The sequence below is a fragment of the Pararge aegeria genome, chromosome 14, assembly GCF_905163445.1.
Source record: "Pararge aegeria chromosome 14, ilParAegt1.1, whole genome shotgun sequence".
In the NCBI taxonomy this organism is placed as follows: Eukaryota; Metazoa; Arthropoda; class Insecta; order Lepidoptera; family Nymphalidae; genus Pararge; species Pararge aegeria.
Genome location: NC_053193.1, coordinates 2400459 through 2417429, shown reverse-complemented (window position 1 = coordinate 2417429; position 16971 = coordinate 2400459). Strand labels below are relative to the sequence as shown.

At 35.6% G+C, this 16971-nt stretch overlaps 1 protein-coding gene across 1 annotated transcript; it reads right to left on the bottom strand.

The window, feature by feature from the left end:
• Nucleotides 1-458: 458 nt before the first annotated feature.
• LOC120629645 (hexosaminidase D-like) lies at nucleotides 459-16822 on the bottom strand. The gene is made up of 11 exons (XM_039898639.1): nucleotides 16598-16822; nucleotides 14999-15053; nucleotides 14503-14685; nucleotides 13209-13406; nucleotides 9019-9202; nucleotides 8502-8656; nucleotides 6857-6966; nucleotides 5529-5638; nucleotides 3262-3376; nucleotides 2448-2534; nucleotides 459-1522 (listed from the first exon to the last, which is right to left on the bottom strand). The coding sequence occupies exons 1-11, from the start codon at nucleotides 16603-16605 to the stop codon at nucleotides 1339-1341; spliced, it is 1389 nt and encodes a 462-aa protein (XP_039754573.1). The 5' UTR covers nucleotides 16606-16822; the 3' UTR covers nucleotides 459-1338.
• Between the last annotated feature and the right edge of the window lie 149 nt (nucleotides 16823-16971).

The window sequence follows — 16971 nt, the reverse complement described above, 5'->3', positions numbered from 1 at the left end:
AAACTTTTATACTACAGTAGTAGGTAATCAGTAAGTATACTGCATATTTGGTTATATCTTTAACTCTCCAAATTATAACCTACTAGCTGTTGCCCGCGACTTCGTCTGCGTTTGATTTTGTTTTTTGATGTAGCATTAAATCTAGTTGTAGATCTAAAAAAGTTTAAAGTATTCAGTATCGCTTAGCCTTAAATGAGGGGTTTTGCTGCTGTCCGCTGAGTAGTTCTGTCCTCTATCTCCAACCACAGTTTGGGCAAAATTAAACACATATTATAACCTCTATAGTACAAAAATAATTATTTAAATCGGTTATAATTTGTCGGAGTTATGGTGTAAAATCGTCAAACACTCATCCCCTCTCCCAAAGGAACCAGAGCTTAATGTCGGGATAAAAAGTATCCTATATTACTTCTAACACTTCCAAGAATATGTGTACAAAGTTTCATGAGGATCGGTTAAGTAGTTTTTGCGTGAAAGCGTAACAAACAAACTTACATTGACATTTATAATATTAGTAGGGTGCCACAAAGCCTAGTCGGATAGGGAGTGTATCTTTCGATGCATAAATTCGTGCAATCATAAAAACAACATCTTGGATATGGCCAAGTGACTACATAATACATTGATTATAATTAAACCGATAATAAAATTTTATATCACATACATATTATTTATATAGTTTAACGTGGTTGGCAATTTCAGACTTAAAATTATTTATGTTACATTTACAATCTAAAATATTTGTTTTCAGTAGAAAGGCAATCATCTTATATCTTTGTATAATAGGACTTGCAAATGTTTTAGTAATAATACAAAAATATTTTTAGATGGAGTTTTTGTCGTTATGTTACCAAATTTGATTAAATTTGATGCTGCTATTCCGAGAAGGACGTCTGCCGATTCAGTAAGTGTTACATAATATAAAAAAGCAGCTATATTGCCTATGTAATAATTTAACAAAATTATTGAAAAGAAATAGTATTTACACCGTTAAATTCAAATGCAAAACCGTCAAAACCATCACATTTCTACGATCGTGACGAAATAATTGTTAATTAAAGTCCGTTCTCAGTTATTTTAGTATCTCCGACATTTGGCATTTACTAGATTTATAATATATGCGAACGGACTGTATTCAGGTGCATTGCGAAACACTCTCTGTTTGTTTACTCTTTGATAAGTTCAACACTTTGTCCTTGTCACGTGTCTATGTTGAAGGATGACAGTGACAACTGACGTAATAAGGAGCGTAAAATCACAGATTACACACACAAAAATAAGGAAATTAAAAACTACAGTACAGTAATTTATACACCACCAACTTCTTCTTCACGGTGATTATATAGGTTTGACACTAGCGTCTATATTGTATCGCCTGATCGCCAAATCTTGCACATCTGTGAGCTTCTTGAGCAGCGGCGTGATGAAGGTGCCCACCCACTCGTTTGTGCTCCTTGAGCCCGTGACGGTGGCGAGAAGGCGCTGGATTGTACTCCGTAAAGCAGTCAGCTCCCTTATCAGCCTGGAAATAAGGGTCATATTTGTAGTTATGAAAAAAGTCAATATGGCGGCCGTGCGGCGCCATATTTATATTGCAATGTGAATTATCCTTCTACGCATTTGGTTGCCAGGAAAAGAAAGCTATGTAGCGATAAGGCCGTCAAATTGTGCTCTCTATGAATGTATTTATTACTGTTTTTTTTTCTTGGGATGTTCAATAAAAGTGTATCCATTAATTTATTTTATTATTAACGGTTAATTATTATAGGAAAATCAATGCGATGGTTTTTATCCATATCTCCGTGGAAAACAAAAAACATTTTTTTGGTCTGGTCTGGCTTAGGCTGTGGCTAGTTACCACCGTACCGACGACAAGGACGTGCCGCTAAGCGATTTAGCGTTCCGGTACGATGTCGCGTGGAAACCGATTAGTGGTTAAATATAACTGCCATACCCCTAACATGGCAGCCTGATACCATCTGAGACTGCATCATCACTTACTAGCAGGTGAGATTGCAGTCAATGGCTAACTTATAGGCTAATATCTCTCACAAAACAGAAAAATTCTAATGTTAAACTTTAAAATGATGTTGGAAAAGAGCAATCTGCTGAGTTTCTTGCCGGCTCTTCTCAGTGGAATCTGCCTTCCGAACCGGTGGTAGAGTCACTACAAACAGACTGACTTGACGTTTCAAAAGTGCTTATTAATTAGGCCTACTTGAAATAAATGAAATTTGAATTTTGAATAAAATATAGTCTAATCTTTATATATATAGATCTTGTGTGCGTGTGTATGTCACTGAACTCCTCCTAGACGGCTGGACCGATTTAAATGAATTTTTCGGTATGCGTTTGGGTGGCACCCTGGATGGTTTAGATTCACAAATCAGCCCGACTGATGGCGCTGGGGTCAGCTAGTTACTTATAGAATAACTTATCATGCTTACGTGATAGACTCGTTCGCTATGAGCTCGAGATGCGCCGGGTTGGTGTAGCCGTGTTCTATTTGCCACGGGTTCAGCCACGTGGCCACTCTTAAAAAAAAACCCCATTTTACATTCATGTCTACTGTAACAAACTGTTCTCATATTATGCGAAAACAATCAAATTGGATTCGAAAAAAGAATACGCTAAATATAACATTTCGAAAAAAAAACACTTAAATTGGATTCGAAAAAAGAATACGGGAATTAGAGTATTCTTTCCCATTGGGAAAAGGCAAAGGTCCCGATCTTGGTTATGCACTTATATATTTTAATAAATAAATAAATAAATATATACACTACGACAATACACACATCGCCATCTAGCCCCAAAGTAAGCGTAGCTTGTGTTATGGGTACTGAGATGACTGATGAATATTTTTATGAATAATATACATAAATACTTATAATATATATATATAAACACCCAGACGACACTGAAAAACATTCATGCTCATCACACAAACATTTTCCAGTTGTGGGAATCGCACCCACGGCCATGGAGTCAGAAAGCAGGGTCGCTGCCTACTGCGCCAGTCGGCCGTCAATTTTGTCGTCCATGTTTTTTTTTTATTGGCATGATTGCTTTGGATCTTGGTCTTCTTCAAACGTCTGTCGCTAGGTAACGTAATGCTTGTATACTCCTTGATAAATATAAATAAAAAGAGTTCCAGTGATAGCTGCGACATTGATATTGCAAATTAGAAATATATTTTTCTAATGTATAGTAGAGAATCTCTAGTATAAATATAAAAAATATATATATATATATACTCACAAGTCGCTATGTAAGAGTTGTTGAGAGCGATCTCTTAACTTCATAAATATCTTCATGGTGTGGATAAACTCCTGTCCCAGCACCCCTTCTGTCAGCCCCATTTTCCGTTCTAGAGCTATGGAAAATATAAAACCGTTCTGAGATCTTATTAAATATTTATTTATTCAAAAAAGCACTTTTGCTGCGTACATTACATTTAGAAATTTTTAATTATTTGCGCACTGTAGTAAGATAATAGCAATGACTACATTCGTAAACATAAAACTAAAGCTACGAGGTTTCTAAACTCGCCCTTGTTTAAGAAGCTCACAACAAATTTAGTCGGATTAAATATCACTTGTTTCACAAAACATCGTGACTAAGTCGCAAGTGTATTTTATGCAATCTAACTACGTCTCGTATACAGGTCCCAAGTGTCTTTTATGCATGTTTAGGAAGCAAGTGTCGTTTTTGCCAGTTTAGTTAGTACCTGTTCTCGTGTACATGTCGCAAATGTTGTTTATGCAAGTGTAGTACGTCTCGTATACAGGTCGCAAGTGTCGTTTATGCATGTTTAGTACGTCTCATATACTGGTCACAAGTGTATTTTATGCAAGTTTAGTACGTTTGTATATAGGTTGCAAGTGTCTTTTATGCAAATTTAGTACGTCTCGTATACAGGTCGCAAGTGTCGTTTATGCATGTTTAGTACGTCTCGTATACAGGTCGCAAGTGTCGTTTATGCAAGTTTAGTACGTCTCGTATACAGGTCGCTAGTGTCGTTTATGCAAGTTTAGTACGTCTCGTATATAGGTCGCAAGTGTCGTTTATGCATGTTTAGTACGTCTCGTATATAGGTCGCAAGTGTCGTTTATGCATGTTTAGTACGTCTCGTATACTGGTCGCAAGTGTATTTTATGCAAGTTTAGTACGTTTGTATATAGGTTGCAAGTGTCTTTTATGCAAGTTTAGTACGTCTCGTATACAGGTCGCAAGTGTCGTTTATGCATGTTTAGTACGTCTCGTATACAGGTCGCTAGTGTCGTTTATGCAAGTTTAGTACGTCTCGTATACTGGTCGCAAGTGTATTTTATGCAAGTTTAGTACGTTTGTATATAGGTTGCAAGTGTCTTTTATGCAAGTTTAGTACGTCTCGTATACAGGTCGCAAGTGTCGTTTATGCATGGTTAGTACGTCTCGTATACAGGTCGCTAGTGTCGTTTATGCAAGTTTAGTACGTCTCGTATACAGGTGGAAAGTGTCTTTTATGCAAGTTTAGTACGTCTCGTATACAGGTCGCAAGTGTCGTTTATGCATGTTTAGTACGTCTCGTATATAGGTCGCAAGTGTCGTTTATGCATGTTTAGTACGTCTCGTATACTGGTCGCAAGTGTATTTTATGCAAGTTTAGTACGTTTGTATATAGGTTGCAAGTGTCTTTTATGCAAGTTTAGTACGTCTCGTATACAGGTCGCAAGTGTCGTTTATGCATGTTTAGTACGTCTCGTATACAGGTCGCTAGTGTCATTTATGCAAGTTTAGTACGTCTCGTATACTGGTCGCAAGTGTATTTTATGCAAGTTTAGTACGTTTGTATATAGGTTGCAAGTGTCTTTTATGCAAGTTTAGTACGTCTCGTATACAGGTCGCAAGTGTCGTTTATGCATGTTTAGTACGTCTCTTATACAGGTCGCTAGTGTCGTTTATGCAAGTTTAGTACGTCTCGTATACTGGTCGCAAGTGTATTTTATGCAAGTTTAGTACGTTTGTATATAGGTTGCAAGTGTCTTTTATGCAAGTTTAGTACGTCTCGTATACAGGTCGCAAGTGTCGTTTATGCATGGTTAGTACGTCTCGTATACAGGTCGCTAGTGTCGTTTATGCAAGTTTAGTACGTCTCGTATACAGGTCGCTAGTGTCGTTTATGCAAGTTTAGTACGTCTCGTATACAGGTGGAAGTGTATTTTATGCAAGTTTAGTACGTCTCGTAGGTTGCAAGTGTTATTTACAAAAGTTTTGGTATGTCTCGTATACAGGTGGAAGTGACTTTTATGCAAGTTTAGTACGTCTCGTATACAGATTGAAAGTGTCTTTTATACATGTTTAGTACGTCTCGTATACAGGTCGCAAGTGTCTTTCATGCAAGTTGAGTAAATCTTGTAAACAGGTTGCAAGTGTCATTTATAAAAGTTTAGTATGTGTAGCATACAGGTCGCAAGTGTCTTTTACGGAAGTTGAGCACGTCTTGTATACCGCTTGCATGCCGTTTAAAATGCATATAAATTTACCAGTTCTCTGGCAACTGTTGGTCATAAACTTGTTCCACACGTGCAAACAGCTCCTCAAACACTCCATGGATACCGCCAGCAGTTCACACAGCGTAGCGAAGTGGTCGTACCTAACAAGTAATAAAGATGCTGATATTACAGCCTATTGGTCGATTAACATTGTGATGTTTGTTTGTTTGTTTGGAAGCTTTATTGCTCACACAGATTTTATACAAAGTAAACACATATAAAGAAGAAACTTAGAGTAGAAGAAGAAGATAGAAGTTTCATAAAGCAATATTTTTCGGATTTTTAAACTTAAATTTAGAAATTTAGATTCTTAGCGGGAAGTTAAAAAAAATATAACATTATTCGATTATAGAAAATTAGAAGGGTGGTTCACTCTTTAGGTCCTCCTTTAATTTTTTTTTTGCTCAAAACTGAATTTATTACATCGATAGAAGTTCATCATGATAGAAGTTTCATAACACACTATTTTTTTAATTCTCTAATTGCTATAACTTTTGAACGAATCATCCGATTTTCACGTGGTTGGCGGCATTCGACGCAGCTTATTGAGACCTATGAGGAATTCTAGATCAAAAATCATTCAGACAAAAAAATTCAAAATTATTCTAAAAAAACACTTTTTTCGTTTCGTTTTCGATATCTCTCGAACGGATCATCCGATTTTGACCGGACCGGCGGCATTCGACGGGGTTTATCAAGCTTAAGAGCTGATTAGTTTTTGGGATCGATCGGTAGAGCTGTTTAAAAGTTAATCTAAAAAAACAGTTTTTCTACATTTTTATTTTTGATATATCTCGGAATCCCTTTCGAATGCCGCCAATCGTGTTTCAATCGTTCAAGCCATTCAAAAGTTATGAGAGGTTTACACACATACATACAAACATGATCATCGCGGAAATAGTCAGGAAAGCTGTCTAGGACCTCAAAACGTCGACATCTGATGAATACTCCATTTTCGAAAATCGGGGTGAAACCAATAACTTCCCAACTTTTTAATTTTCTTAGCGGGAAGTTAAAAATAAATCATTTACGGAATTAGGTATTTTTGTTTTTCAGTGTCTTGGTGTTTATCTATTAATTAAAAGTTTAAATAAAATATTTATCAGTTACCTTAGTACCCATAAGAAAAGCTACGCTTACTTTGGGGCTAGATGGCTATGTGTTTAAAAAAAACCTTACTAATAATTAATGTATACTTCAAGTTTGCGCAGTGTGGTGATTATAAGCAAACCCAGTGGACTATCATAGGCTGTTAATGATTATAATGAAAGACATGGGTTGAACGCCGCAGTTTTCCTTGCCTTTATTTTAGCACTCACCTCGACCACCCAGTCAGTACGACGCCGGCAAAGTTGACAGATGCGACTTTCTGCACTTCATCTATCCAAGCTTCCTGGTTGTTCACGTATCTATCCGTGTTAGGGTAGACCTGCCTCGAAAAAAACATATCATAAGCCACAGAAGTCAGAACATACAGAACCCTCATTCAGCCATTATTGAATGCAGAAGTTTCGATAAAATAATTTATTTCAAAGTTATTCAACTTTAAAGGTAAATATAAAAGTCTGCGGCAGCATATATCTATCTTTTAAGGTTGACTTATACGCGGAAGAAGTCGCGAGGTACCGCTAGTTTGTTATAAAATAATCTCGAAAAAAACATATCATAAGCCACGGAACTAAGAACATACAGAACAGTCATTCAGCCATGTGCTTTGTTTCCAAAAACACACACAACCGTTAAAGTTGCGATAAAATTATTTGTGACAAAGTTGTTTAACTTTAAAAGTTAAATATAAAAGTCCGCGGCGGCATATGTCTATCTTTAAGGTTGACTTATACGCGGACGAAGTCGCGAGGTACGATTATATACCATACCAATATACAAAAATAAAGCTGCAGAGTTTGTTTGTTTTAACGCGTTAATCCCTCGAAATGCGCAGTCGGATTCGATTTTTGTTTTGCATATCACAGCAATAAATATATATATTTTTTAATAAAGGTATGCCTGGTGAAGTGTTATATATGCTTTATAACTTTTCACCAGGCTGGGCAGATGGGTTGGTGATCGCACTAAGGAGGTTCCCTTAATAGCCTCGTACGATACCCGCGGGAAGAGCAGAGGTGCTGACAACCGTATTCTGATCTGCCGCCACCACACGGTTTTATTAGCATTATATGCAACGTGAAAATGAAAAACCGAAATATTACTTCACATAATTTAAAGGTACATTATTTACTGTTTCTAAGACTTATCTGTGAAACCGAAACGATAATTGTTTTTGAGTAAACCTTTGGCATCGTTTCACTGAAAGAAATCAGATACAGCCCTAAAGTCACATGCAAAATTAGGTGTAGCGTAGGTATGATATGCGCGTGTTAGGAAATAGGGAATTACAGAACTTTATCTATGATAAACCTGATGATTATATAAATATATCAACAAATAATAGTTTGTATACTCATTGATAGTGTATTAAAAATAGAATAATGGTAGTAGACTGTCAAAGAAAAAGTATAGGATCTACGGCGGGTGACGCGAGTTTGACAGGATAGATTGGCGGGAAAGAAAAGTTAGCATGGATTTAAATGAACTAAGTGAGAGAAGGAAAGTATGGTGATAAAACGTTACAAATTGGGAAAAGATGATTTATTATGGAAACAATATAGTTAATGAAATATTATTGTGGCGGAACAACTGTCGTATATTATAATGTTGATGGAGTTGTTGAAAGTTGTTGGTAACTATGATGTGGATATACTTACGGACGGGTCGGTCTTTTGCTTTAATAGGGTTGTCACTTAAGTTAGGGTTAAAACTTTTTAGAATGTTTTGAATTAGTTTGTACGGAAAATACCCTTTTTTTGATTTAATATTTTTATAGGGTGATTCCTTTTGAAATATATTCGACAGTTTTTCGTTATTCGGTTACACGTTGTATAAACTTTGTCTGAGTAAACTTACCTCACAGCTGCCGCTGGCACCTTTGAACGCACTGGCAACCCAAGAGCTTGGGAATATTGTCCTATAACAGTCCCATGTCTGCGGATTTATGGAGAAATCTGCCTTTACGTTGTAATTCCACACCACGGGCTGCACTAACTCGCCTAACTTATAATCTGTAAACATATGTTATACATATAAAATTAAAATTCTTTCACCGTTATTGGAACTAAACTGAATTAAACTTATTAAAAAAAAACTATCAGAATAAATAACTTGGTAAAATATAGAATATTTCTTAATATTGGCTAAGGAAACTGGTTCTATTAGTGTTCTGGTATAAGCGTGCGCTTGTTAAATGGAGCCGAAAGAGTGTCATGCCATTTTGCGTGACGGCATACAATTCTTCAGTTCTTCCGAGGCGCTTTAAATTAACGAACAATAAACTCCTAATCTATAAAACGCTTCTAAAACCAGCGTAAAAAAAGGCGCTTAGAGATGTTTTTTATTAAAAAAAAAAAAAAAGGAAAACACTCACGTTGCAATACATTCGCTGATGTTGATCGAAGCATATCATCCCACATGAGTATAGTCAGGTCCGGTCTCTGCTGCTTTATAAACAAGGCCAAGTCTCTTATATGCTCCAAGTATAAAGAAAGAGGGCCTAGATTATTTGGTATAGCCCGATACTGACATTTTATGCAGACTGCAGTATGCCATACCTGGAATGGAAAGTTCAATCATTATCATCGTCATGAAAGTTGAAAACGCACATAACTTAGAAAACTTTGCAACATTGGTTGCACTATGTGTACTTAGATGTAAATAAAAATGTTGTTCTCTTAATAGGAGACAGTTTGAATGTCAAAAAGCATCAAATTATAAGATGCATTGATAAATTACTAGCTTTACATAGTAAAACTCAATGTAAATTCGTTATGTGTGCCTTTCCTTACTGTGGCACATTTAGTTCAAAGCAGAATGAACATATTTATAATTTAAATTTATTAATTTATAACCTGACATGCCGTCATAGTGACGCAGTTTTTTATTTTGACATCAATAAATCCATGTCATCCCTATTGTCTAGAGATAGTTTAATTTTATCTAAGAAAAGTAAGCATCACTTGGCATCTTTACTAGCTTACAACTTAAATGATACTGTTACAAGTATTGTAACTAAGTCTATTGACACCTCTACATATTGTACTTCAAGTACCACCAATATTTCTAATATTGACCTTAGTACTTGTTCTAGTACTATAATAAATAGTTATTTAAACTAGACAGTGAGACAACGGGGAAGCTCTGTTATATGAACATTGTACATCAAAACATACAGAGCTTCACCGGCAAAGAATTAGAAATAGAACTGTTTGTTGAAAAATTCAATATACACATATTGTGTATAACTGAGCATTGGCTCACTGGAGCACAAATAGCAGTTAACATCAATAACTTCAAAATGTCAAGTGTGTTCTTTAGAAAGACTGCTATTCATGGTGGATCCTTAATTTTTGTACGCAATAATATAACATGTAAGGAGCGAAAAGATATAGTTAGTCTTTCTGTGGAGCGCATAATTGAACTGTCTTGTGTGGAGCTGGAGCGTTTTATAATAGTGTGTGTGTACCATCCCCCCTCAGGTGATTTCAACCAATTCGAGGATGTAATGGAAGATGTCCTTAAGCGATTGTGTATGTCTACTAAAAATGTAATAGTATGCGGGGATTTCAATGTTGATATCTTATTACATAATACTACTACGACTAGGTTGTTAAACTTATTTAAATGCTTTAATTTGAATAATGCTTTCGATGAACCTACTAGAATCACAGCAACTTCAGCATCTTGTTTAGATAATATTTTTTTTAACTGTGATATCTTAGGTAAATCGATATTAAACAATTTAAGGTCAGATCATTGTGGCCAACAAATTACTGTTGTTGGTACAAATAGAAATAAACATATTGTTAAGTACAGGCCGATAACTCAGAGTAAACTGACGCGATTTGAAGGTGAAATATCAGCCAAAATTCCTGCTCTCTTTTTTGAAAACTGTCATCCCGACAATCTTTATCGTACGCTTTTCAATGAAATAGAAAGTGCATTTAATAAAGTATTTACTTTTAAATACATAGATTCTAATAAAAAAATGAGGTTTAGTGATTGGGCGACAATAGGCATTTACAAAAGCAGGGATAAGTTGTATGAGCTATATGATGAAAAACAATACAATCAGACTCCAACCTTCCTTGAATATGTAAAAAGTTACTCCAAAACATTTAAAAATGTTTGTAGACAAGCTAAGTCGCTATACATTAAAGATCGGATAGTAAAATCTGAAAACAAAATACAAACAACCTGGAAAATTGTTAATAATGAATCTGGGAAAACTAAATCTCGAGACGGAAATTTTGAATTAATTATTAATAATAATATGGTAACTACTGATACAGAAGTTGCTAGTACTTTTGAAAACTTTTTTCAGAATGTTCCTATTTTGTTAACAGATTCACTAAATTCCTCACCTACTGCAGCTCAGAATTTATTAAGAGGCAACATTAATGAGTGCAAAGTTTTATTTCATTTCAAACATATAGATGCATCGGATATCAGTAAAAACTTCAAGTTGTTAAAATTAAAGAAAACAGGTGATATATGGGGAATGTCGGTAAAGGTAATATCTCAAATTATTGACGTCATTGCTCCTCTTTTAGCCATAATTTTCAATGAATGTGTTGATTTAGGTACTTTCCCGAACCTAATGAAACATAGTAAACTCATTCCTCTATTTAAATCTGGTAATAAAAATGATATAAACAATTACAGACCTATCTCAATCTTACCAGCTCTTAGTAAGATATTTGAAAAAATTATATTAAATCAACTCTTATATCATTTTAATGTGAATAACTTACTACACCCTGAGCAGTATGGCTTCACTAAAGGTCGTAGCACAACGGACGCAGGCGCTAAACTTATAAAACATGTTTATGATGCCTGGGAATGTTCACAGAACGCCATGGGTGTTTTTTGTGATCTATCTAAAGCTTTCGATTGTGTTGATCATAAAACCTTGCTTCTTAAGCTAAGCCACTATGGTATCCAAAACGTTGCACTAAATTTGGTTGTAGAACCCAAAGAGTTTGCATAAATGATGCAAAGTCTCAGGGTTCAAATACCTCAATGGGTGTCCCACAAGGCTCGATTTTGGGTCCTTTTCTATTTTTAGTGTATATAAATGATCTACCGTACCATGTCAGTGGAACATGCGACATTGTATTGTTTGCAGATGATACATCTCTAATTTTTAAGACTGATAGGAGTAAAGATAACTCTGACGAAGTAAACCGTGTTATGTCGCATGTGTCGCACTGGTTTACAGTTAACAACTTACTTTTAAATGCAAAAAAAACAAAGTGTGTCGAATTTATCTTACCAAATGTAAAGAAAATTGATAAAAATATAATGATAAATGGTGAATCACTAAAAATAGAGACTTCCACAGTTTTTCTGGGCGTGACCTTGGATAATAAGCTACAGTGGGGTGCCCATATAGATTCACTAGCGGGTAAACTAAGCTCGGCTGCCTACGCAGTCAGAAAAATTAGACAGATTACTGACGTTGAAATAGCTAGGCTAGTTTATTTTGCGTACTTTCATAGTGTTATGTCCTATGGAATCTTGTTATGGGGTAAAGCAGCTGATATCGAAACTATATTTATATTGCAGAAAAGAGCTGTACGGTCAATATATAAACTTAAATCACGCGAATCCCTCCGTGAGAAGTTTAAAGAAATAGGCATACTTACTGTAGCTTCACAATATATTTATAATAATATAGTATTTGTAAGACAACATATTAGTCTTTATACACAAAAAGTGGACATAAACAGTCGACTTACAAGAAATGGTCATAAATTAGTGTCATCTGCATATCGTCTGCGTAAGGTACAGGGATCATTTGTGGGATTGAGTATACGCTTTTATAATATGATTCCTAAGGTGATTTTGGACCTGCCAATGCACAAGTTTAAAGAATTTGTTAAAACACATTTATTAGAGCGAGGTTACTATACAATTGATGAATTTTTTAATGACAAGGTTGCTTGGAAGCATCCGGCTCCGCTTTCAGCTCTCACAAGATAGAAAAATGAATGTTAAAATACAAAATGTAAATTGTTGATGTTGGAAAAGAGCAACTGCTGAGTTTCTTGCCGGCTTCTTCTCGGTAGAATCTGCCTTCCGAACCGGTGGTAGAATCACTACAAACAGACAGACTTGACGTTTCAAAAGTGCTTATATTAGGCCTACTTGAAATAAATGAATTTTGAATTTTGAATTTGAATTTGAATTTGTAGCAATAGCGGAGTGGTAGAGTCACTACAAACATACATACTTGACGTTTCAGAAGTGCTTATAAAGTAGGCTGATTTGAAATAAATGAATTTGAATTTGATAAGGCCGCCTAATTATATACTTTTCGTTACAATTACATTTTCAATTTTTCTGTATGTTTATGTGGTTTATAATAAAAGTGTATTCATTCATTCATTAATCCATTCAGTCATTTAAAACTTAGAGGTGCATTCTGGGATCAAAACTCAGCCCCTCGAAAGTGATGCAGAAGTCCTAACCACTGGTCTATCGCAGCCTCACTTATCATTATACAAAAACAAATTAAAAATAAAACCTTATAACTAGAGCAACTAAACAGTTTCTTACTTCATCAGCCCCAATGTGAAAGTACTTGGCATCCGGCTGAATTTCCAACGCCTGTAGCACCATCGTACGCACAAGTTCCTGACTGTTTGTCTGCGACGGGCACAACACCGCCGGGGATCTCGCCTTCTCTTGACATTTCCTGTAGCATGGGTGTTTGAGAACAAACTCCATGTGCCCAATCGTTTGTACTAATTGTATCTAAAAGTAAAAAAAAAAAGAAAGATAGAACACTAGCTGTTGCCCGCTACTTCGTCTGCGTTTGATTTTGTTCTTTGATGTGGCAATTATTTTAGTTGGAGTTCTCTGTAGTTGCTGCTGTCCGCTGAGGAGTTCTGTCCTCTATCTCCAACCACAGTTTGGGCAAAATTAAACACACATAACCTCTACAGTACAAAAATAATTATTTAAATAGGTTATAATTTGTCGAAGTTATGGTGTTAAATCATCAAATACTTTCGTCCCCTCTCCTAAAGAAACCGAGCTTAATGTCGGGATAATAAGTATCCTATATTACTTCTAACACTTCCAAGAATATGTGTACAAAGTTTCATGAGGATCGGTTAAGTAGTTTTTGCGTGGAAGCGTAACAAACAAACTTACATTGACATTTATAATATTAGTAGGGATAGGGATTCATCTATAGAAACAAATAAAACATTCCGTTTGTAATGTCAAAACAAATATGGTAGAAAATGCAGTCTTCATCTTCATCATCATCATCGTCATCATCATCACCAATCCATTACCGGCCCACTTCAGCCAACCCATTACCGGGTTTCCTCTCAGAGTGAGAAGGGTCTACAATGCAAGTGCGGATTGGAAGACTTCACACGCCTTTGAGAACATTATGGAGAACTCTAAGGCATGCAGCTTTCCTCAATTCAATCAATTCCTTCACCGTTAAAGCAAGTGATATTCAAATTGCTTAAATTAAAAATGCACATAACCCCGAAAAGTCGGCGTGCTGGTCTCGAACTCGGTCTCCTCGAAAGGAAAGCCGAAGCCACCCACTAGGCTACCGTTTTTTGCTATATGCAGTACTAATAACAAAAATAAAAATACCTTTAATGTCTGGCCAACTTTCAAGGGACAGAGAGCAGATTCTTCCTGAATAAAAAATCCGAAAACTATCGCTAAGGAGGTGAAAGTGAGTCGGAAGACCATATGAGAGCTTAGAGGATGCTAAACGAGGCTAAATTGCAACTGGCTGGTCATAAAAATTATGCCAAACCGAAAATAAAAAGTCTGTCTTTAGTTTTGAAAAAGAAATTTTATTAACAACTCTAAAACTTACCACTTCCAGCTCATTTTCTTTTGCACAGTACAATATGTGTTTCACTTCTTCAACTGTGTACATCCCATCACCGCTCGCATCAGTCAGGCTTCCAATGTTTGCTATCACCCCAGTGTATGGAAATGAATCCTCCCATTCTATAAGTATGCCAGTAGCGCCCCATTTCTTGATACTACTTAGCACCTGAAAACAATAGTAATATGGAAAAATTATTTTCACCGTCACTGTAAATTCAACTTAAATATATATACTAAACGGCTAATAGCACTAAACCAGCCAAATCGCTAAACTAAGGGAAAACATGCAATTGAATATTGTGTTTAACTACTGGCCCATTTTAATTACCACTCCTGGTCTTTTATTGCACTTGAGTAGAAAAATGTAATTATTATTCATTCATTCTCGAATGAAGCCCACTAATCTGCACTTGACCAGGATGGTGGACTAACGTCTAAACCTAAAACTACTAATACTATAAAAAGTAAGTAGGTCTTACCCTCTCCAAAAATGCTATCTTTAAAGGTGCGCCTTTCAAATCCAAATGAACAATCCTGCAATAAGTTAAATAATTAAGTATAAGTTGTATTGTGTAAATAGAGTATTGTTGAGCATCCATTCATCATGTATACTGGGCAAATTACACAATTAAAGGCATTTTGAGGCCTCATACAAAAAATAAAAAATAAATATGCCTAATATAAATTCAAATACAAAAAATGTTTTATTTATGTACACCTCATTACAGGCACTTATGAAGCGTTCATACATTTAACATGTTACACTAATGTTAGCAATAGTGATAACTGCATTTGTTAACTTAAAACGGACGGTTTCAAACACGTCCTGGTCTAAGAAGAGCCCACAACAAACTTAGCTAGGTTTTATTTTTTTGCTATCACCATCTCACAGTCTAGTTAATTTTGAGCTATGAAGTTAGAGCAATTCATATCCAAGCTTTCTTATCATACATGGAATCCTTAATATTATAATAGGATTTTTCTATAAGCTTACGTTTTATATAAACTTTGAACTTATTGAGAGACATCTCAAAGATAAAGATTTAAAGGCCTTCAAAAGTTGAGTTTATGGAAACTTTGTGACTTCAAAGTAAAAAGGACATTATTACAACCACTTTAGAATTTTGAATTCTATACAACTGATATTTCATCATTATCAACCCACTTCAGCACGGCTAGCATGGGCAGGAGACAATTATGTCCCCTGGGAAGAATAAAAATGTATCTTCTCCCACAACTATCTCAACTCTATTTCCACTGGCGCAAAAGTGGAAATAATATCCAAATAATACATGTGTAATAATAAGCTGTGTAACAACATGCTTTAGCAGATGGACATGTTAATTATATCCCTTATCAGGGGATAAAATTGGGGAATATAAAAAATAAAATAAATATACTACAACAATACACACATCGCAGCCTAGCCCCAAAGTAAGCGTAGCTTGTGTTATAAGGGAAGCTAACAGCTAAGGGAGCTACAGCTATCAAAAGTACAGTGAGCTATTCTGATCACCGTTCTATTATTCTTTAACAACAATCAAAATTAAGAACCAAGACTTATAACTCTTCGACAAATGTTTAAATTAGCTAAACTCATCGCTAGAACATAAGAATGCTTTGAAGAGACCACTCCGGGTAATGAGCATACGAGAACAAGCAAGAACACTCTAGGCAACTGTTTTCATGCTCTAATGCCATTTACAACAAGCAAGCAAACATTCTTAGAATATGCCATAAAATCTTATGAACGCAGCAAGAACATCAAAACTAATATGATTTAATAGAGTGGGGATAGAATGAGCATACGATCGGATGAAGTAAATCGGCCTTTGCGCACAAACAGTCAATTATCAAAACTCTGAAACACCGTCAAATGTTTCTGCATAAATAAAATTAAATTCTTCGGTAAGACCCACCGCACACAGGCTATACTATTGATAATATGCAGGATGTTGCCAATAACATTGACGTGCGTGCGGGCAGCTAAGGCTTTAAGATTTACAATTGACAACCACTCGTTCAAAAACACGAACTTCAAGAGCTTCGTTAAAAACTGTAATATCGAGTTAACTTACATATGCATTGCAATTTGACTGCGCGCCGGCACAAAACAGCACTTAATTTTTAATATTTCACACAACCACAATACAACAACAGATAGCGCGGTAGGAATCGCACTTTTCAAGTAAAGGTAGGGAGTTAAATATCCTGTTTTACTTGTAGTTACTGAAGTTACTTTAACGAAAACAGAAATCAGAAATATTAAATTCCTTTTCAGATGCAAAACACAAACAATTCGCTTTGCAAGTTGCCACTGTCAATGTCAATTGTCAAGTAACCGTATGATAACCTACACGGGTTTGGCAATGAGTTCTAGTTTTTTTGAGACATGCATATAGGTAGCATGGATCCTTCCTTTTTCACACTACTCACTATTTTGTATATTTTT